The sequence below is a fragment of the Canis aureus genome, chromosome 32 (genome assembly GCF_053574225.1).
Source record: "Canis aureus isolate CA01 chromosome 32, VMU_Caureus_v.1.0, whole genome shotgun sequence".
Classification (NCBI taxonomy): domain Eukaryota; kingdom Metazoa; phylum Chordata; class Mammalia; order Carnivora; family Canidae; genus Canis; species Canis aureus.
This window is the reverse complement of record NC_135642.1, coordinates 18,844,720-18,868,171: the sequence shown is the minus strand read 5'-3', so window position 1 is coordinate 18,868,171 and position 23,452 is coordinate 18,844,720. Positions and strand designations below refer to the sequence as shown.

The following is a 23,452-nucleotide window of genomic DNA, read 5'->3' as shown; positions in this document are numbered from 1 at the left end:
GTCTCTGCCTCTCTCTCTCTCTCTCTTTTAAATAAATAAATAAATAAATAAATAAATAAATAAATCTAACTATCTTTAAAAAATATGTATGCTTACATATGTGATATACTTAGTAGAATAAATAAAATGTACATATAAAATATACATTGAATATATAAGACATATAATATGGAAAATGGAAATACTTCTAAAGCTCAGTTCATAATTGGCCAAACCTTAATTTTGAAGGAATAAAGATTTTAAAATGTGTTTCCCTTACTCTGTATCCATTATTGCTGGTGCAGAAAACCATGCATAGCTATAAATATCCAGGTTTTTTCTGCTCTAACATGAAAACTCTTTATAGAATGATTGCTGTGAAAAGTCTCCTTCTTCTTACTGCTGTGATGGGAGGTTACTGTAAATTTTCTTATCTTCTTGATGAGAAGGCTCATCATTTGTGAGGCTCTTTCTTACGACTCAAAGGTCCTGATTCCACAGCCCTTTCCCGTGTCACAACATCAAGCCTACCACCAGGCCACAGCAGCTGTGGATGAAATGCATTCACTTACTATCTCACTGGGCTTTGGCTGTTTAATGTTAAATTCCCACTCCACGTGAACACCCTATGCAAGATGTAGTCAGGGGTCACTCCATCAATCACTCCCTATTGACTGCTATTCTGCACCCTTTTTCTATAGTCTAAATGTCCATCTTCCGTCCTCTCATCTAGTCATTTTTAGGAAGAAGGTGACTCTTGATGTTCCCCAAAATGAGAATATCGGCAGAGCTTCTGCTCTTATACACCATGGGTTCCTCATTTGTAGTGTTTATTTTATTAACTCCTACACATGCATATCTGCGCTTTTATTTATATCAGCCACAATTTGGAAGTCAGGTCAGGTTCTACTGTTAGTCGTGGCCAGCGACTCTCTGATTTTTGTGGCCAGATATCCCTCAAAATGTGGCGCCTTTCCAATGTCCCTGAGAATAGCCCTTCCCCAGGGGTTCACCTCTTGCTGCTTGTTTTTCTTATAGTATTTGCAGTGATCATGCAGGGAATCATAATAGCTAGCGAGAGCTGATTGTTAAATACTCAGGAATTTTGCAAGTCACTTGTGAAACAATTGGTAGCATAAAATAAATCATTGTGGGAATGTTTACACCATGGAAATTGGCAAATGCTACATAAATCAGGGCTTCTTTTCCTCCCCCTGCCCAAGAAAGCCAATTTACTAGCATATGACCACATTTGGGTCATTAAAGTGAGAATAATGAAAATAAAGACATACTTTGTGAACATAGGTAATCAGGAAATTTTTATTATTGAGTATACTCAGATAATGTTCTCTAGGAAGTTTCAGAAAAGGGACGACTGGGTGGATCAGCAGTTGAGCATCTGCTTCGGCTCTGGGTGTGATCCTGGAGTCCTGGGATCGAGTCCCACATTGGGCTCCCTGTATGGAGCCTGCCTCTCCCTCTGCCTATGTCTCTGTCACTCTCTCTGTGTCTCTCATGAATAAATAAATAAAATCTTAAAAAAAAAGAGATAAATTTCAGAAAAAAATCACCCAAACAGGTAAACAAAGAATTTTCTAAAGTAAATAAAAAATGCTAAATATAAAAGAGTTTATAAATTGGACTTTATCGAAATTTAAAAATTATTTTGAAATACTGTTAAGAAAACGAAAAGATAAGCCACAGACTAGAGACTATATTCACAACATGGCAAAGGGCTTGTGTCTAGAATATATAGAAATTTCTGTAAATAACAAATAATAAAAAGACAATTTGATAATGAAGTGAGGAAAATATTTGAATAGACACTTCTCAAAAGAAATATGCTAGTGGCCAATAATCACATGAAAAAAGGCTTAGCATCATTATCATTAGGAAAATGAAAAATAAAACCACAATGAAATGCCATTTCACATCGACTAGAATGGCTTAAGTCAAATAGTATATCTAGGATAGGAACAACCAGACTCTGCTGGTGGAAATGAAAAATGTCATACCACTTTGGAAAACTATTTAGCAGTTCCTTATAATGTTAAACATACACCTACCCTTGATCTTGCCATTCTACTCTTACCCAAGAGAAGGGAAAACATACCCACAAAAACACTTGCATAAGAATCTCTAGCTGCTCTATTCATAATAACCTCAATCTGGAAACTACCCAAATATCCATCAACAGGAGAAGGACTATACAAATTGTAGTACATATATATAATGGAACACAACTCAACAATAAAAATGAGCAAATTATTTACACATGCAACAACATGGATGAGTATTCAAAACTTATTAAGTAAAAGAATTGAACACTAAAGACCATGTACGGTAAGTTTCTATTGATATGAAGTTCAAGATCAGAGAAAACTAACCTTTGTAATCAGAACAGTGGTTACCATTCAGGGGACGGAAATGGCTGGGAATAATCAGGAAGAGACACAGGCCGCTCTCCGGGATGATGAAGATATTCTACACCTTGATTAAGGAAGTGGTTACACAGGTATATGCATTTATCAGAACTCCTTATCTGCATGTTAATCCAACCCAGTAAAAAGAAGAAGAATAGAAAAAAATTTGCCCCCAATATCGCAACTTAAAGAACACAACCAAAATGAGACTTTCATCAAGTCTCAGGACAATGAAGTAATTTTCTCTGGTTTTAGTGATGGAAGATATATATCATGAGATGATATCACAGAGTATCAGACCATAAGACAAAAAGAACAGAGAGCAGAAAGCAATTTAACCTTACACCGTTACACATTTAGCATGAGATCACATGAAAACTCTTCCACCGATCATTTTATTTCATTTTATTTCAGCTGATGGTACGTCAGGAGTAGTAGTTTCATTGCTGGCCTTTAAAAAAAAATTGTTTGGCCTGTTTACTCATATTGGTGGAAATAATACATCTAATAAATCATCACAGCCTCCCACGCTCCTTGGCGGGGCTAAGTTGCTGACTGATGGCGTGGCCGCCGGCTTGGCAGGCCCTGCACCCACTGGGCCTGCTAATTGCTGCGCAGCCACAGGGTCCGAGGGAGACACCGGAGGGAGGAGTCAGGGAGTCCAGAAGCCTGCCCAGGCATTACACGACGGCAGAGGCAGTAAATCAGCCTTTTTTGAGCTAGACGTGGTTAGTCTACCCTGCCACGCTTGGTCCTGTGGCCACCACCGCGCTCACACAGCAAAGTGGCTTCTAGGAGGAGCACTCAACGGTCAGGGGACACAGTATCCAGTCCTAGACGGGTTCCAGGTTAGCTTTAGTTTTACTATTAAAGGAAGATAAAAAAATAAAATAAATAAAATAAAAAAATAAAGGAAGATCACTCCAGCCCACCCTTCATCTTGGCCGCCACTCTGTAGTGTCCTCCTGGACATTTCTGAGAATTCCTCAGTGGTCCCCGTGTGCCATGGTGTCACCTGTGAGCTGGCTCTCCGACCCTGGCTCACTTTTCTCAGTCCCCTTCGGCCTCTGGGGTCCTGCGACCCGTGAGCACAGCTCAACGCAGTGGTGGTGTCACCGGGTGGACCTTCAACTTAATGGCTCATCAAGCTCTGGAGAAGGCCCGAGGAAAGGCGGGGGGGGCAGGTAGCACAGGCTGGAGACGCCCGATCCTGGCGGGGGGCCCCAGGGCGGCTGAGGTCTCAGGGTGGGGCTCCCCATCACCGGGAGTCCTTTCACAGGAGCTCCTTCCTCGGCCTCTGGCTTCCCCATCTTCTCGCTGGGACCCAGTACCCCCCCCCCCCAATCTCATCATGGCCTTACCGTGCAGGACAGTTAACCTTTGCCTTGACAACCCCGTTCCGCGCCCTTGTCCCCCTAACAAACACCCCAACGCCTGTCCGTCCTCGCTCATGATTTCCACACACGTGGAAACCGCCCCCCTTCAGGCTGACAAACTGCCTTGGGTTTCCCCAAACAGTATTTGTTCCTTCCCTTCAGCTCTGTTTATTTTAAGCTTCAAATTCGTTTTCCTGCCCTTGGTGCCATTCGGGCTAGACGTTTCTGGAAGCTCAGCCTTCTGTTGATACAGGTACCCACTTACTCCCATGTTGTTACTTGTTTTGTGGTTGTTCTTGTTGTCCTTCCCTTGCTCCCTTCTCTCACGGGGGGTTGGCTTCCTCTAGATGTACTTGGACACTCTTCTCTTTATAAACTAGATACACTTTGCCTGTGTGCTACTGGCTTTCCATTTGTGGTGACCATCAGGTTGGTCTAGGGAGCTGGCCATTGGGGGAGCACAGCATAGTGCAGGGCTAGATGGACACTGGGGACAATGCAGCCAGTCCGTGCCCTGCCCGCACGTCCTCTGGCCTGGCTGTGGAGTCACCTACTTTCCCAATCTTACGAGCACTGTGGTTAGATGAGCCAGCGGCTGCCTCTGCCCGTTAGGGCCCTCCCTCCAGCCGCGGAGCCCCAAGCGCAGCAACCCTGGGAGCGCTGGCCCACATGTTTGCCTTAAAGGCTTTGCATCTGCCCAGCGGCTTTCACGCGGGCTCCCCTCCCTGGTCCTGATGAGGCCTCCCGTGAAGGACCCACGGCTCTCCTTACTGCCAGGTGGAGCCTCATCTGGTGCTTCCTGAGACTGCTGTTTTCCAAAGGCTGGTCTCTCCTAAAGCGGTTTGGGAATAAGCTTTGCTCCCCCCACCCCCCTCCCCCCCATATAAAATAAGAAGACACCAGGGCCATTTGCTGTTAGCTCCAGCATCAACTGCCCTTGGTTTTACACTCTGGCAAACTCTTTCTATGAGACTTCTGACCCATAGATGAGTCTGGAGAAGAAAACAAGGTCACTGGTGGCTGCCTGGCTGGCTGCAGGCTGAGGCCAACTATCAACAAACCTGGATTAGCATTTTCAAACAGTCTCCATAAGAAGGATAAGTATTCAGGACAGAAGAAAATTCTACTGGTTGGAGCCCTCTCGGGCTGCCTTTAACGTTCGCCCATGCCTTTGTCCTCCGTTCCAGGTGCTTATTACAATATTTACAAAAAAAAAAAAACTGAGCATGAGCGTGGGGCCTGTGAAGCTCCGAGGTGACGAGGATGCTCTTTCTTCCACTGTAAGGAATGAGAAACTGGAGCTGAGAATGAAAATCTTCATGAGCATTTTCTACACCAGTGCACCAGAGGAGACGGCAATGGCTCTTCGTTCTATCCTTTAGTTTTATTTATTCCATTTTTTAAAAAATTTTAAATAACTAGCACTGGGAATTCCAGACATCCAGCTCAGCTTGGGGCAACGTTAAAAGCCCACCGCCAGATCCCCACCAAGATAAGCAGCCCCCACGCTGAGACATTCCACCATCAACTAGGAGAGATGACTGAAGCTGATGATAGGAAAGAGGAGAGATGCTTTTACAAAAATAACATAATTTGGCTCTCTGAGAAAAGGAAAGGCAAAATGCAGGTTGTGTTCCTTCTTCTCTCCCTGGCTTGCTACCCTGGGTGGAAGCATTAATAGGCTTAGTGCTTATTAAGGTGAAATCAAAATGAGAGAAAGACAGAGAAACTGCAGGAACAATATTCCTAGAGACCTGAAGTTTGAAGCTTTCCAGCTGGCTCATTTCCTTCACGAAAGGCGCTTTGGGGAGTGCTGGAGCCTCTCTCTGCCTTCATTTAGCTTCAAAAGGAAGAAGGAGGGAAGAAGTCGATAGCTAATGTAGAGGGTGTGATCCAAAATGATGGTAACTATTCCATCTTTTCACTTCAGCAAATATTTATTGAATGCTTGTGATGTGCCCAGTGCTGTGCTTCCACCCAGGGTAGCAAATTAAAAGGACTTACTCATAGCTGCCCCTCTTCATGAGATAATTTAATCTCTCTGAGGATGAAGCTGACCTCATCTTGGTGAAAGAAGGACTTCCACTTTGTGGATTGCTGAGACAGCCTTGGATGAGTCAAATGGATCAGATGCTGGCAATAGTTAAAATGTCGTGTTGTAGGTCATTTCTGGGTCTCTGCAGTGGGGTTGCTGTGGAGATTTTAGGATCAACTAAGCTACTCTAATTTGGGAGTTGTTTATCTTTGCCTTCTTTCCCGACATCTTACATCTGAATTGTTTGCATCATACTGACATCACTGATGTGAAACACAAACTAAATGTCTTTCCCGTATTCGACCTCAGTTTCTCCATCCACGTCGTTACAGAATCATCTGGTTCCAAGTCATTCAGTGTCTTGGCAGAAGCTCAGTGCATTTGAAAGCTAGTGGGTGCTTGTTTCAAGTCCTTACAGCTCAGTCCTCCCTGTCTGCCATTCAGGTGTATCTGCTTAGTATCTCAGTGTATTATGTCTATAAAGGTGCCTTATTAGAAAAAAAAATCCCTGGAAATACTCACCAGCATCATAGTCTCTTTTCCAGTAATTTGACATTGTTTTCTGTTTAATGAATACAATGACTTTAGGAATACTGTGCATTTAAATTCAAGTTCAGGACAGACTGACATTGAAAAGATCTTCCCTTTGGAAAAGAATCTGGCTATGTGATACTATAAGCAGTGGGAGGAGGCCATGTTATCGTCGTTGCCTTTTTGAAGCCTAGCAGTGTGTGTGTGTGCATTGGGTGGGGGGAGGTTTGAAAAGTTGGAATGGAAATGACACTAGACATTTTTGCAGAAATTAAGCAATTACTATTTGCTGATATAATGTCAGTTCATAAATGATCCTTTAATTGCATCAAAGCAGATCACTTGGAAATTAAAAAAAAAAAAAATAACCCCTTTACTGAGCAAGCAGATGTATTTGTTTAGGTAAAACATCCAGGAGTTACTTAACCCCGCAGCTAACCCAGGCTGCAAAGAGACAGCGCCCCACGTGCCCATCAGCCCTGGGAAGGACTCGGAAACCTCCATCGCCTATGGCCTATGGGTTCTGACAGCAAAGTGAATCACTTCTGGGGAAGACAATGACTTGTTTACTTTTCAGTGAATTGAAAATTGAAGATATTTCATAATAGGATCTGGGAAAATTTGCCAGATGTTTCATTCCACTGTGTTCTGCTGGCAGGTCTACAAGATATAATGCTGAGAAAGGCTAATAAATCAAGGTAGGTATGAAAAGCTTAGGGACAAAATTCATAAAAACTTGAACTGCGGGAGGACACCTTTTCCCTAGCTGCTAGAATATGAAATTTCCTTACTTTTTTTTGGTGCTTCACAGACAAGCTAATATAAACTATAGATCTTACCTTTACTCATTTCTCTCTCCTCTTTTCCTCCTTTCCTTCTTCCCTTCTGTTCCAATTTTGCCAATCTGAGGATTTCTAAACCCAGAGTAGGAAAATATGTCCTCTAAATTACTTGAAGGATGATCACATGAATAAGTAACCACAGCTTTGGCTATTGCTTCAATGGGAGGGCTTTTTCACCTGGCCCAAGGAAAAATAGACTGGGACAAATTTTGAGATGTCTTAAATAACAAACTCATCTTGCCAAGAACAAACACTGAATGGAAAGCTTTTGGCTCATTTTCTTTGTATTCCTCTTCAAGTTTTTGAGGTGCTAATGAACTGTGGCATTAAGTAGAGGAACATCGGTTCAGACTTATTAATGGTCATCTGTTACTTTGGACACAGTCTGCATCATAGTGACTACAGTCCTGTTGTTGGAGATATTTATTTCTGCGTAAACAAAGCATCCTAAAACTTGGTGTCTTAAAACTGTAGGCATCTTGTCTCACATTTCTGCTGGCTGGTCAGAAATTTGCGAGTGGCTTAGCTGGGTGGTCAAGCACGGAGTCTCTTGTGAGGTTGCGATCAGGATGTTGACTGGGACTATGGGCAATGAAAGCTTGACTGCAGCTGGAGGATCTGCTTCCAAAATGGTGTACTCACATTGCTGTTGCCAGAAGGTTCAGTTCTTTACAGTGTGGACAGACCTCTCCATAGGCTGCCTGAGGGTTTTCATGACATGGCAGCTGGCTGCTCCCAGAACAAATGTTCCAGGTAGGAGAATGAAAAAGAACAAAAGTAAAGCCACAGGGCCTTCTATGATCTAGTCTCCAAAGTCACTCTGTGTGCTTTATTCTGTTTGTTAGAAAGCTCTAAGGCCAGTCCATACTCAAGGAGAGGGGAATTAGTCTCCATTTCTGAAAAGGAGGCATATGAATGAATTTGTGGACATATTTTAAAATCATCTCGCTGGTTGAACAGAATTTCTTATTTGTGCAGTTGATAGGAAGTTATCAATAAATATCATGCCAAAAGAAAAAAAAGAACAGAAAGAGAAAGAAAAAGAAAAGTACAACTCTATGCATGTCACTCTTTATTCTGCTCCACCAACTTCCACCCCAAGCTCCATGCCGACCCCTTCTCCCATTGTTACACTACTCAGGGCTTTAACTAGCTTCTCCTAACTCCAGTTGTCGATCTTACAATTGCTGAGATCTCACAACACTGAGGTCTTTCAACATCTTAGGGAAAAGAATCCAGCAGAGGCAGAGGCCTGGGTACCCCTAAAGTCCGGAGTCATAAGGAAGCCACAACTCTATAAATTCAGAGGACAAAGGTGAAGCGATAATGTAAGGAGGAGAGACATTCTCACAGATGTGATCCTTTTTACCTGCCATCTCCTGGAGTTCTGGGAGGCGTTGCTAAGGCCTCCCAGAGGATCCCCTCTTCTGATGATGGGAGCAGGTACTCTCACCTGCGAGGGGCCAGCATGTCTGCTTTCTCACTCATCACTCCTCTGTAGCTCCTCTGAGCTTCCGGGGCCCGGTACTTCCGGCCTGCACTAAGCAATAATCACAGTACTAAATCACTCTCTGCCCGTTATTATCCAGAGTTTGCCCATGGACATCTTTATATCCCACCAGGAAGCCTGTTCTGATCAGCTGTTCACCGACTTCCTTTCATACTTAACAACAGGCAAGAAAAGTGGCTTCAGGGACTAGCAGCTCAAGGGACGTAGTCAGTCCTAATGGCCTTATCACTCGGCTACCTGCTTCTCCTTCCCAAAGGGAGCACCAGTTAGTGTATGTGAGCCAGAGAGTCTGGCTGAGCCATCCTATTACTGTTTTATATAAAGCACTTACTGAATTCCTAGAGGAAAGAGGAGTCTCCAAGGGGGATTTGTCTCATTAAACTGCTGCCTGCTTTCCAAGCAGCCAGAGAGGATCTAAAAGGTGATGAGCAGGGAGGCAAGACCTTTGTGGATCTTGGTGATGCTAATGCACTGACCTCTGGGCGTGTGGGCAGTGTCAAGGGGGAGTAACCTCAGAGGAGAAAACCAGAAATGTGCTTTTCTCCTTTGTCCCATTTAATGGAGTTGAAGAAGAAACAAAGACTTTTTTATAGAGTGATAAAAATATGCCCAGGATCAAAGCTTCTAGGTTCCCGTACCTAAAAATGCTTTATGACTCCTTTCTTTCTTTCTTTCTTTCTTTCTTTCTTTCTTTCTTTCTTTCTTTCTTTCTTTCTTTCTTTCTTCTTCTCTTTCTTCCTTTCTTTTTTTTTATAAAGAAAACTCTCCTGTCTGCCCTATAGAATTCTCTACTTAGCCTTGATAGATAAAGAAAATGGCTTCTGAAGATGTGAGCTTTTAAAAGCTTGGAGAAGAAAGAACAGAAATTTCTTTAAAAGGCCTCTGGCCATGATGTCTTTTAACTCTAGTTTATAGGAACCATTCACAGGAACCCTCTGGAAAAATGGCTTTTTGCTAAGAAAGCACCACAGAAAACAAACCAACTCCCAGGTTGACGGGATGCTGTCTGCAGGGAACTTGGGGATTGCATTTGCAAAGGTTTCCAGACAAGATTGATGCATCTAGATGCAACGGACTCTGTATGTCAAATCATTAGGGATTTCTTTCCACTGCTGAGGCTAAGACTGCAGAAACAGGAGAAGGAAGCCCTCGGCACGGTGTAGGACAATTAGGACATGATTTCTGAATGCCATTCCACTCCAAAAGGGGCCTGGGAAGCATTTCTTTTTCCCCATCTTTAGCTCTTCAACACAGAGCAGGATGTCCAATTCTCCTCCCTCTTGTATGGGGGGTTTAAATAATGTGTATACGAGGCAACCCAAGAAGGAGTGAGTGTAAGAAACAATGGTAGTTGTAGTGTGTTATGCTTGTGCAGTAGCACCTTCCAATATCTGAGAACCCCTAGGTATCCACTGTGACCTGAGACAGGGCCAGTTGTACATAGAATAAAATGTATACTGACTTTCCATTCCCAGAATATAATTGCTTTATTTGGTGACAGTGCATAGAACCTGTCATTAGGGCTGAAAGCAAATATTTTTTTTAAAGATGTATTTATTTATTTATGAGAGAGAGAGAGAGAGAGAGAGAGGCAGAGACACAGGCAGAAGGAGAAGCAGGCTCCATGCTGGGAGCCCGACGTGGGACTCGATCCCAGGACCCCAGCATTGCGCCCTGGGCCAAAGGCAGGCGCCAAACTGCCAAGCCACCCAGGGATCCCCCTGAAAGCAAATATTCTTTTTTTTAAAAAATATATTTATTTTTTATTGGTGTTCAATTTGCCAACATACAGAATAACACCCAGTGCTCATCCCGTCAAGTGCCCCCCTCAGTGCCCGTCACTCATTCACCCCCACCCCCCGCCCTCCTCCCCTTCCACCACCCCTAGTTCATTTCCCAGAGTTAGGAGTCTTTATGCTCTGTCTCCCTTTCTGATATTTCCCACACATTTCTTCTCCCTTCCCTCCTATTCCCTTTCACTATTATTTATATTCCCCAAATGAATGAGAACATATAATGTTTGTCCTTCTCCGACTGGCTTACTTCACTCAGCATAATACCCTCCAGTTCCATCCACGTTGAAGCAAATGGTGGGTATTTGTCATTTCTAATAGCTGAGTAATATTCCATTGTATACATAAACCACATCTTCTTTATCCATTCATCTTTCGATGGACACCGAGGCTCCTTCCACAGTTTGGCTATTGTGGACATTGCTGCTAGAAACATCGGGGTGCAGGTGTCCCGGCGTTTCATTGCATCTGTATCTTTGGGGTAAATCCCCAGCAGTGCAATTGCTGGGTCGTAGGGCAGGTCTATTTTTAACTCATTGAGGAACCTCCACACAGTTTTCCAGAGCAAATATTCTAATACTCCTTTAGGACATTTGGTTGAACTATTTTCCATCAACCCCTTTGAAATGAGCTGTGGCCATCTGACTTGCTTTGCTCACTAACATGTGGATGGAAATAATTGTGCCACTTTCTGTCGAAGCTTTAAGAGTTATAAAGCACCTCTTCTCTTACCTGCCAAGGTGACTGGCAGTGATCTGGTGATGGCTGCTTCCAAAGTGAGGATGACTTGGAGTAGAGCCCCTGCCAACCCTTGATGCACATAGAGGGAGCGTAAGAAACAAGCTTTTACTGTTATAAGTCACTAAGATAATTGTCTTGTTATCTTAGCATGGCTTCTTCTGTTCTATCTGACTCTCATAGTCTCCTATGGGAAGAGGGGGGCTTCTAGCTTCCGAGAGAAAGAATCTATGGTCCTAGTTCATAAAAACATCTCCACAGATGACTATTTGTAAAAATCCTTCACACTTCCAGCCCAGGAAAATATATATTATCTAAGACCACAGGAAAAAAACAAGTTTCCATAAAAATTGAGCTGTGTATAATTTTACCTTGGAAAGAGAATTCATCAGTTTTTTTTATTGTTTTGTTAAAGTTTACTACTAAACTAATCTGTCTTTCTAGGCCTGTGTGCAACCTAGGATGCAGATGCATTCCCACTTTTTATCTGAATGCATTTTATCCCTTGAACAGAATGAGGGTGGAAGATCATGAGTTAATCATGCTTCAACAGTGATAAAAACCTGGCAGCATTCTTGTCCAGAGCAAAATTATTTTCTTAACGAACTTATACATCTGCCCTCTACAGGATAGACTTTGGGGAAGATCTACCTTAGGACCCTTAAGACTAAACAAAGGGTTATAAGCAGTTGCCTTTCCGAATTTTATTCTCTTCCTATGGCAAGTAAGAAGTATTGTGAGTGAAAGTGTGTGTAATAAGGTTTGGTATATATGAGCTATGATTATGAGGATGATTGATTTAAAAGTAGGGAAAACCCTTGGATATGTGTGGAACTGTTGCGTTCCCTGGGACAGAGCTTAAGGCAGGGTTTAATGCCGACACTTCATCCGGAGGCGTATGATTTCAGGGCATAGGGAGTAGGGCAAGGGAGGCAGGCAGAGCAAGTCAAAGGTGGTGCTTTCTGAGTGGCCCACAGCTCCACAAGAAAACACGGCTGGTTGCTACAAGGGCTCTGCAGACGTCACAAGGAGCCACTGCACCTCAGAACAATCTATTGAGTAGGGGGGTACAGAAGCAGAGTTTTCCTGTTGGCTGCTTTCTGCCTGCTGCCACTTACTGGTCAGATAATGTCTTACTGGGTGTTAATCCCACCAACCTCAGCCCCTGGGCACACGTGCACATGTGCATACCTACAACACACCTTACAACCACGTTGTGTTAGGCCTTCTGAGAAAGGGTCAAACCACCACCTCATGCTGCTTTACCCATGTCCCAAAATGAAGAGGGCCTGAACCTTTGAGAATCCAATAAAGTCTGTATAGGGCACTTGAGTTTCTGCCAGTGGTGAAAGAAAACAGGGTGACAACAGCCAGGGCTCTCCAATGAGCAAAGTCCAAGACCTTGAAACATGAAGGGCAGAGTAATCTGGAGAGGAGCATAAAGTGAGTCCAGCATTGCATCAATAAACATTGCTATTTAATTGAAAGAAGTATATGTCTACATGGAGATAATGGTGAAAACAGTCGTTGAAAAATTATTATATGTGGACAATTAAATGCTTGTAATTATAGATGGCTGGCAACCTGTTTGGGAGGGCTGCGGAAAGCAGCATGGGTAAGGTTTAATGTTGAGATGTTACAGGATGTTTCAGAATGCCTTGAATGCCCAGATTGTTGGAAATCATGAGGCTCCTTTAGCCTACTGCAGCCTTCATGAAGCTGAGATTTGAATCAGTTGTGCAAGAGTGGTCAGTCAGTCCTTTGTGGCAAACTTTTCAAAAACAAAGGTCTAGAAATGACATCATATTGCAACCAAGTAGGGTTTGCCAGCATATAGGCATGCACGTACTCAAAAAACAAACAAAACCAGGGTCATTTGGGTGGCTTAGTTGGTTAAGCTGTGGACTTTTGATTTCAACTGAAGTCTTGATCTCAGGATCGTGAGATCCAGCCCCACGTCAGGCTCCATGCTAGATTATCTCTCTCACTCTCTCTCTGCCCTGCCCCTCCCCTTCCCTCCCTCATGTGAGCTCTCTCTTTGTCTGTCTGTCTATAAAATAAATAAAAACAAAAACAAAACAAAAACAAACAGAACTGAGGCACTAGGTTACTAGTCACTGAAATAATTTGAATTGTAGGTTATGTTTACTTGATACCAAAAATCATCCAAATATCCAAATAGTGGATGTCGTATACACCAACGAACATGTCTTTTGAGAGTGCTTTCCAAGATGCAAGATGATCTGGAAGTAAAGACCTATATGATTATGTGTGTTTGGAAGTGTTACAAGCATTGCCTTGTCTTGGAACACTTAAGTAGCACTAGGCTTTAAGATGTCTTATTATAAAACAGTCTGCTACCATAGCATTCATTCCCCTAATTTCTTTCATCATAGACCACTTTCTTCCGTATGACAAGTATCTACCTTCCAAGGAATGGGAAATCCTTAGAGAACACATAAGCAAACTCTAGACCATTGAGAAAGGCCATGTAATTTGGTAGAAATTCAGGCAGCTAAGAGCCTGAGAAGTGTGCTGTAGGACAACTTTTGACATTAAAGCTCTGTGACTTTAAATCCAAATCACATAACCATGCCTTTCCTCTGTATCTTTGTTTTTCAAATAGAGGTAGAATGCAAGGTAGCAAGTAGCCGGTAGCATGTTCTATGGTCACCAGGGTGACTTGATGAAGGAATGGATGTGAAGGCATTTTGGAAAACGAAGAGGGAAGAAAAAACAAATGAACTGTCCACTTTTCAAATGAATGTTTGATTGGCCCACAATTGATTCAATAAGCACCTCCTTTTTACGGATGAGTCCTATGCTGATCTGAGCAGACTTTGCCTTTTTCAACAGGTTTTCATACAATTCTGCGAATGCTGAGAGACAAGAAGAGAGTGGGTGCCAGGATGAAATGAGGAAGCACTCCTGCCAGCTTCTACCAAAAACTAGGTGCTTAGATCATGTTATCCAAAACCAGTTCTTTGAAGGCACTAAATGCTGAATAAATATCACTAAAATGTGTGTTTAGCTTCTCTGCTTTGGAGGCAGAAAGTGAGTAATAGTTTAGGGTATACTCCATACACATCTCTCTTCTGCATGTTCCTTCTGGGTAAAAATGGAAAGTGTGAATCATCAGCTCCTAGGATGGTAGAGCATGAAGGGACTTTCATTTAGCTCACCTTCCCCATCTCTCCACTTGAGAGGGGAGTAAATTGAGACCAAGAGCTACACAAACTTATCCCCTGTCCAAAGGAGTACTGGTAATGGTACTGGACCCAGTTCCCCTTCATTCTGAGCCAATATTCCTCCACTACAGCACATAACCTCATTTTCTCCTCCCCAGTGATCTGAAAACATTCCCACTAAAGACCACACTAGCCCCTTAAATATAGATGAGCCATGGAGGAAATTTGGTTGGATTACATAAAACCTCCAAAGGGCAGCCGTGCAGCCAAGCAGTCTCTCTACTAGCTCTAGCTTTTCTAGAAGGGGAATGACAGACTGAGCAGAGATGAGCAGAATAAGCTGGGTTCCTAGAAGCAGAGCCTGGCACAGGATAGAGCAGGAGAAGAAGCCTTAGCAAGGATGTGGTCTTGGGTAAGGCCTTGCCTTGGTCTCATTCATGGGAGAAAGGTTCTGGAATGTGTGCTACATAGAACACATGTTTCTTTTTAGGCAGGGAGGTCACCCTCCTATAGCCCATGTACATCAGGTATTGGCTGTAGGCCTCCAGGGATGGAGTTTATCTTCCCAGGTGAGACAGTGTCTGTCCTCCAGGGGCCGTTCTCCGGGGAAGGGGTAGCTATCTGTGAGTCATTAGCAGCCACCTCTCACAGCAGGTAGGGTCTGAGCACTGGCTGCTTAGGGGGATCAGGGCCCAGCCTACAACATCTGCCGCAGGAGCAGAGTGTGGGTATGGAAGAGAGAAAAGGTTTAACAGTGGGCAGAGAGGAAAAGTCAGGTTTAATGTCATTCCCTTGGAGACCGTATTTGTTCAGGCCCATCAAGACTGGGCAGAGCAAGTGAAACCACCAGAGGAACATGGCTTTGCTGTGGTCATGGTCAGAGAGCAAGGACGCTCTCAACTTCACAGTTTCTTTAGGGTTTCTCCCACATTTCATATTCTAATCGAAGAAAGTAAAGAGACAGACAAGTGTGACGATCTCTCTCAATGCATTGGCAGCCCTCCTTGACCCTCGTGCTGCCCAGAGAAGCCATCCAGAACTTCCCCATCTGCAGAGTGGGAGGACAACCATGGCAAACACTCAGGGGATAAACATGGGGTGTGATACTCTCCTGCCTTGATAAATTAGAAAATATTTCTCTCATACCCCTTCTCAGTTCTCTTTGGTATGTGAACTTGTGGTTCCAGGCCCAATGAGTAGGTGGAGATGGCAATATGAATGTATTTGCACAAACAAGTGTCAACACTTCTTTAAAAAGAACAACCCATTCTTATCATACTATGAAGGAAATATTAATTCTTCACTTTGGAGAGTTTGGGCCACAGTGCTCTGTCACAGCATGTTATTGTTGGGAAAGGCTTTAGGACAATTCTTGTCCAATTTCCTCATTTTAAAGTGGGGGAAACTGAGGCAAGAAAAGTGGAAATTATTTCACTAAGTGCACAGAGCTAGCTAATGATAGAAACTGTAAGTGTCATTCTTTAAAAACATACAAACAAACAAACAAAAAACTATTAGGCTTCTACACGATGCCAAAGTGCCCAACCTTCTGCTGGAAGCCAAACATTCCAAGTTGACTAGGACCCAGTGGTCACCCTCTAGGAAAGCACCACATACCATGAACCCTAATGAACACTTTACAGCATGTGCTCCTCCTGAAGTCCTCAGGATGCTGGAGAATACCGGCAGGCAGATACAATGAGCTCTGTCTGAGGAATTTGGGGCAAGCCTTTGCAGAGGAGGGGACATTTATGTTGGAACTGAGGGAGAGGGGCCACATTTTGAAACTCAGGAAAGGGAAGAAGAAGGATAAAGAAGGTACCCCTACAAAATAGCCTAAATGAAGGCAGAGAGGGAGAAAGGACTGTCATTTTTTTAGGGGATGAGACAAGTGAATCTGCATCACTGTACCCAAGAGCTGGAATGGACTTCAGAGGAGAAATGGTGTGTGAGCCTTGGTTTGGAAACTGGATCTGGAAGAGGAGGGAGGCGAGAAGGGAATGAGTACTAATGAACTGCCAAAGCGAACTTGACTTAGGAGAAGTGATTTCAAGAACAAAGATTAGGGCCTCTTAACTACAAAATCTCTCTCTGACCCTATCCAGTGCCCCTTTTCAGTCATGATACCTAAAATTCACTGTTCAGAATTCATTTCTTTGGGTACTGACGATGTCTTAAGCAAGCCCTATGAGAATGTAGTGCTTCTGAGTGAGATGAGTAAAATCAGGTAACACATTTGCCGACAACCAAATGACAGCTAGCTGAACAGAAGATCTGTAGGAACTAAAACAGAGGATGCATCCCTGGGGGAGGAAGCTGGGTGGTAAGAAAGAGGGAAAAGTGTTAAAAGGGGAGGCTTTGCAACTGTGCTAGTGGCTGGCCCTGCCCAACAACAGCAAGTGCAGGCCAGGCAGGAAGTCAAAAGGAACTTTGGCTTCAAGACTGATAGGTGGTGCTCAGGCCCCAGTTCTGAAGGGGAACGCAGTATGCTTTCGGCCAAGGGTCTTCAGGAATGAGAGCGTGGCTTCCCAATAGTCCACCTTATTTGGTTTGAAGGGACAAAGAGGGAGTGCCACCTCATGGAAGACTCCAGCTTCTCTTCTGCTTCTGGAGAAACATGATGAAGGCAGCCCCAAATCTGGATATTCTTGGACTCTGTTAAGAATCTGCTTGCACATCCCACAAACTGGTACAGACTTTACATTAAACTTGCTTCAGTTTTCTGCAGGGTATGTGTGGCACTTTTCTCCAAATTTGGATTCTATTGGCTGCCCATTCTATAATAGCTGAAATGTCACACAGCTCACGGTGAGACAGCTAAAAAAATAAAAAGTGAACAGGGGGAGCATAGAAAAGAAATGGAAGAGAAAAATCAAACCATCGCAAAGAAGACATCCACATAAAGAAAATACAAAAAATAAGAAGTTGGATGGAAATGTTGTCAGAGGCATGGATAACAGCCCTGAGGGAATTATCATGATAGAATCCTAAGATACAATTTTGAAAAATAAAGTGATAGCAATACAGTGAAAAATGTGAAAGGCAGACAAAGGCAATCATATGTACATGAAAGTAGATGTCCATTTCATAGGTGTTATGCACTGAATGTTTCAAACTCATATATTGAAGCCCTAACCCCTAGTGTGGCTGTGGTGGAGATGTGTCTCTGAAGGAATAATTAAGGTTAAAAAAATTAGGTCATAAAGGTAGGGCCTTGATCCAATAGGATGTACCCCTACAAGAGGAGACCCCAGAGAGCCCTCACTCTGTCTGCCTGTCTCGCTCTTGCTCGCTCACTCTCGATCCTGTGAGCACACGGTGACAAGGTGGCCATCTGTGAGCCAGGAAGCTGCTCACCAGAACCAGTGATGAGCCACGATGGCTCCCTGAGCTCATACTTTCAGTCTCCTGAACTGTGAGAAACTAATGTCCATTATTTAAGCCACACAGTCTGTGGTATTTTGTTACAGCGACCTAAGTCGACTTACACAACAGGTAAGAAAATTAAGGTGCAAGGAGATTAAGTAGCTTAGCCAAGTTCCTTTAGAAGGTAAGCAGGAGAGCTGATGTTTGAAACCTGCAGTCTCCTTCCAGGATCCGTGTGCTAAACCGCCCTCCTCTACAGCCTTATGGGATACAAAACAAATGGAGTCTTAAAATATTTAAAAATATAATAAAAGAAAGTTTTGTTGAAATGTTAGAAGTAATAGTAAAATATCACATGGCGTTTGCTGTGTGCCAAGCTATACAAAATAGTTTACTGTGCCCACAGAAAACCTGATAAAGTGACCTATATCAAAGTAACTCATGATAAAGGATTTTTAAAAAGGAATCTTACAACACCCAAACAAATCATAAGTATGAGAAAAATACTTGAGTATTTTCTGAGTATGAGTGACCTCGCACCACTCCATGCCAACATTTAATAACAAACTACATTGACCACTCGTGAAAAATCCATATGAAAAATAATTTTGATTGCTTTATTTTATGTTTACCTTAATTTACACTTTTGGCCCAAACATTTGTATATATTATATGAAAATTGCATTTTATGCTAATTCTTTATCTCACTACTGTAAGTAGAATAAAAATCATGTGAAAATCTCAATTATAAAAACATAATATGTGACTTGGCTAAAATACAAAAAATAAATACCTAATACTTCATAAATTATGCATGTACTTTATCACTTATTTAAACATCGAAACACATAAGTAGGAGGAAAAATAATTATATTCAATTGTCTTTGATATTCGCCAGCTTTTAGCCATATGCAGAAACTATAGTTTTATACATTTTCTAGTTTTGTCATTATAAAGGTATATTTGTCAAAGTAGGAGGATAAAGAGAATTTCATTTAACAGCATTTATAACACCTAAATGTTTAGGCACTGGTTAAGTGAGTTTTAATTTTTTTAATTTTTAATTTTTTTAGATATTATTTATTTATTCATGAAAGAGAGAGGGATAGGCAGAGGGAGAAGCAGGCTGCATGCAGGAAGCCCGACATGGGACTCGATCCCAGGACTCCTGGATCACACCCTGAGCCAAGGCAGATGCTCAACCACTGAGCCACCCAGGCGTCCCAGTGAGTTTTTATTTTACTGTTACTTCAGACGTCACAAATGTTAGGGCCAAATTGACTAGCATAAATAATAATAATCATGAGGTGCAGAGAAAGAGCAAGACATTAATTTCCCTTATGATTTATATGAGGGATTTGATAAACACTGTTGAAAGTCAAAATAGGAAGTTTTGTAAAAAAAAAAAAAAAAAAAAAATCTCAATCTATTCGTGCTATCCATAATCTTCACTTTCAAATTCTAGGCATATTTTAGAAATTAAAAAAAGATAATCTGAAGACCAATATGTTTTGTTTTATTGGCTTTTATCCTGTTAACATTTAGGTAGATTGAACTGAATACATTTTAATAGAATAGCTTGCATAGTAACTTTGCTTTTGTAAAATTTGTCTTCCAACCTTGTTTCTTCAATCTGTATATTTCTTCATCATTCCATCACTGGAATGATGTTCCCTGAAGTTCCCTGACACCTCCAATAAGGGCTATTTCTACTAGAGGTGTCCTCACATGTTTTTTTTTTTCCTTTGCTCTTTGAACTCTATATTGCTTGATTTTTTTCCCTCACAGGAAGCAAAAATTTTCTCAAAAAAAAAAAATCATAAAAGTGCATGTGTCTGTATGTGTTTAGAGCAAATAATGACAATTGTATCAGCTTCATCTACCAAGGCATAGTAATTGTTCTGCAATTTGTTGGATTGGGGTTCCCTGGTTTGATGATATCAGCCTGTGTCATCTTATTTAGATTCCCCATCTGAGCTGATTTGCATCATCCTTGCTGATTTGCATAGCACCATATGCTGCCCCGACTGAATCTTTGCACAGTATGAAATAATTCCTTTTGACAAGATAACCACTATTACAGCAGGTAGGCCAAACTAGGGGAAAACTGTAATCAAATTAAGGAAGCAGTAACTAGACAATTAGGTTTACCCCACCACCAAATGCTGGCATTAATCTGCTCAGGATATCTAGAGAGCATTTGGTTGTGAATGGCTTGAGGGCCACTTAGAACATTACTGCAGTGTGAACATGAGACCTCCTGAAGGTTCTTATTCATAGGCTGTTTAGGCCTTATTGGTGCTTTTATGTCCTGATTTTTGCCATATTTTGAAAAATGAACAGTTTAGTCCATGCCTCAAAACCCAAAGGTATAGCCCCAGGACCAAGAATGCAGCTACAAATTGGCTTTTCTGTGTAGCCCAATGGCCTCACGCATTAGTTTAATAACCATGTTTTTAAATTTTAGTGTCAGGGGTCAGCGTTTAATTATCTGACCGGAAGATAGAGTTGCATACTCTGAAATGTAATCCTTCCTGTCCTACAACCCTGACATCTTCCCTCCACATCCCTTCTGTGCTGTCAACAAGTAAGGTAGAAAATTGCTGCTTTCCCATCTTCCTCAATGTGTGCACTTGCACAGAACAGAAACCCTCAAGCCAAACTGAAGTGTCTGAGTTGAAGAATTTACTCTGGAAATGATGGGATGAGAGACATTAGAGTTCTGTTGGACAACTCTTCTGGGAGTTAGAGAAGCTTCTGTTCTCAAAGGGGCCGAGCCATTTTGTAGGATGCCATGGAGGTGGGAATGCTTTTTAATGTCTCCTGAAGTCTGAAGGACAGAAACTCAAGGGTGTAATTGTGGGGTCTGATGGCTTTTTTATAACCTGGGTCTTTAGGAACAGTCAATTAAGGTTTACCTGCTGGAGCATTTTGCAAAACAAATCAATATCTCATTTATTAAAAATTAAGGACCCATAAGCTTTGAATACAGAAGTGAAAAATCAGGGAAACTATGTAGCAATGAAGGCTTGGAGGACTAAGGGGAAAAAAGCATGGCATACATTTATGATTTTAAATATACCACAAAGTTCAGAATGTTGTCATGCTGCACTGCATGGCATTAGCATAATCAAGTTTGCTTACTTTTAGTTTATGAGCTATGAGTGACAGTTAGGCTTGATTTGTATTTTGTTTCTTCTAGATCACAGGCTCCAGCTCTGAAAGGAGAGGAGTTAAAGAAGGGTCTCACAGAGGCTGGAGAGGGTAAACAAACTAGTGGCCTTCTTTGAAATGGAACAGGAAACAGAAAACATGGCTGAGTGGAGACTATTTTTTTTAAAGATTTTATTTATTGGGATGCCTGGGTGACTCAGCAGTTGAGCCTTTAGCCCAGGGCTTCATCCTGGAGTCCTAAGATTGAGGCCCACACCAGGCTCCCAGCATGGAGCCTGTTTCTCTCTTTGCCTGTGTCTCTGCCTCTCTCTGTATGTGTCTCTCATTAATAAATACATAAAAATCTTTAAAATTTTTTTTTACTTATTTATTTTGTGAGAGAGAGAGTGCTTGAGTAGAGCAAGGGCAGAGGCAGAGGGAGAGAGAGAATCTCAAGTAAACTCCATGCTTAGCATGATGTGGGGCTTGATCTCAGGACCAGGAGATGATGATCTGAGCTAAAATCAAGAGTGAGACTCTTAACTAAGGAGCCATCCAAGCACCCAATGGAGATTTTCTTATTGAACTTGCCACTTGTAAAATTTGAGCGGGTCTCTTCACCCAAAACATCCTCATCCCCAGAAAATAGTTCCTCTCCCCACTTCCATGACATAACTTTAAGAACAACAGGCCATTGGCATTCCAAAAATGCTCTTGCCTGCCCATTCCACAGCTCACAGGTCAGATAATTAAACGTTGACCCCTGATTGGCTCATCCTGTTAGTACCTGTAGCCACAAGTTCTCAAACTTGCTTATTCATTTGAATCACCTGGAGAGTTTCAGAAAACACTAATGCCTTGGCCTCACCCCACAAAAATTGTTAAATAATAGGTATGGGGCACAGGTTGGGCAATGGGTTTCTTAAATTCCTTGAGTAATTCTGATATGCAGCCAAGTTTGAGAACCACTGAAAAGAGTTGGTGCCTCTCAAAATATGGTCCTCAGACCAGCAGTATTAGGATTCCCTGAAGTTTATCTACCACTACCCTTACCAGTTATCTCTAGGCTCTAATTGTCCTCTAACTCTATGAGCTTTGCACTCCACAGAGAAGCAGGCTGATCTTTCATCAACTTTTCTCAAATTATCACCATTGCTTTCCCCCTCAGTGCAAAACATTCAAATGGATTTTCGATAAAAATCCAGACAGAGCATTGTGAACTTTGTCCTCTGTCTTCATCTCTGACCCCCCCTTTCCATACTTCCTCTACTCTAGCCACAGGAGCTCATCTCATCTGTGGGCCTCTGTACTGCCCTTTTTCAACATCCAGAACTCTCTTCCCCCAGAAAATTGCAGGGCTATCTTCCTCTACTCAAGGCTAAATTCAAAGGTCTTGTTCTCAGAGAGGTCTTCCCCGGACCACAGTCTCTGAAGCAAGTTCTCTTCTCAATAATACTCCCAACATTTTGGCCTATCACTATCTGAATTATCCTGTTAATGTTTTTTTTTTTTTCCCCCTTTTGTTCCTTTGTGTGTATCACCACCAGAATATAAATCTAAGAGAGCAAATATTTGTCTCTTTTGTTTTTTATATAATGGGCCTTCCATAAATCAAAGAGAATGGTGGCAGGACATATGACCTATGCTATCTCCATTACACTGTTAATTCATTTAGTTTTATAATAGATATAAACAAAGAAAGATGATGAAACTAACTGTGCAGATTAGAAAAATCCATATAAATGGACCAATACTTGAACCATCAGCCATAACCCCAGTGAGCTGGGGTAACGGGTGTTGCAATGGGAATGAATCATGACTACACTCTGCTCTCTTTTTTCAGACCGTGCCTGTACACTGTGCTTTAAGACCATATTCAGGTATATGATGTTTTCCCACATTTCTTGCTACCCAAATGTATCACACTGAATTTGCCACTCCCTCCTTAGTATGATATCCCTATGCTACAGAAGGCACACCTGGTAGAAGTCCTATTATTTCACCTATCATTCTATCTTCATGACAGACTTATACAATTAAATGACAAAAAATCCCAAATAATCTGATTTAAAAATAAGAAGAGGACTTGAATAGACATTTTTCCAAACGTCGTACAAATGACTAACAGGTATATGAAAAGATGCTCAACTAACATCATTAATCATCAGGGAAATGCAAATCAAAACCACAATGAGATATCACCTTACATCTGTTAGAATGCTATTATAAAAAAGATAAGAGATCACAAGTATTAGTAAGAACATGGAGAAAAGAGAGCCCTTGTGTACGTTGATGGGAATGCAAACTGGTGCAGCCACTATGGAATATAGTATGGAGGTTCCTTGAAAATTAAAAATAGAACTAGCATATGACCCATCCATTCCACTCCTAGGAAATGAAATCACTATCTTGAAGAGATATCTATACTCCTGTGTTCACTACACCACTATTCACAATAATCAAGACATGAAAACAACTTGTATCTACTGACAGATGAATGGATAAAGAAGATGTGGTG

General features: G+C 42.0%; 1 protein-coding gene across 50 annotated transcripts in view; it reads left to right on the top strand.

The window, feature by feature from the left end:
• The window catches only part of LOC144303162 (uncharacterized), a 48,865-nt gene that overhangs the window by 13,512 nt on the left and 11,901 nt on the right, over positions 1 to 23,452 (top strand). For 10 of the 50 annotated variants that reach the window (XM_077881008.1, XM_077880996.1, XM_077881002.1 and 7 more), the window contains 4 exons: positions 7,003 to 7,042; positions 14,084 to 14,179; positions 20,984 to 21,045; positions 22,778 to 22,814. In XM_077881008.1, coding sequence (XP_077737134.1) covers positions 7,017 to 7,042; positions 14,084 to 14,179; positions 20,984 to 21,045; positions 22,778 to 22,814 — 221 coding nt within the window. In that variant the 5' untranslated portion in view covers positions 7,003 to 7,016. Of the gene's footprint in view, positions 1 to 6,921; positions 7,043 to 14,083; positions 14,282 to 18,854; positions 19,008 to 19,744; positions 19,868 to 20,248; positions 20,675 to 20,983; positions 21,046 to 22,777; positions 22,815 to 23,452 lie in introns of those variants that run through there. The other 40 variants (XM_077881009.1, XM_077881004.1, XM_077881007.1 and 37 more) reach the window with 16 other exon arrangements.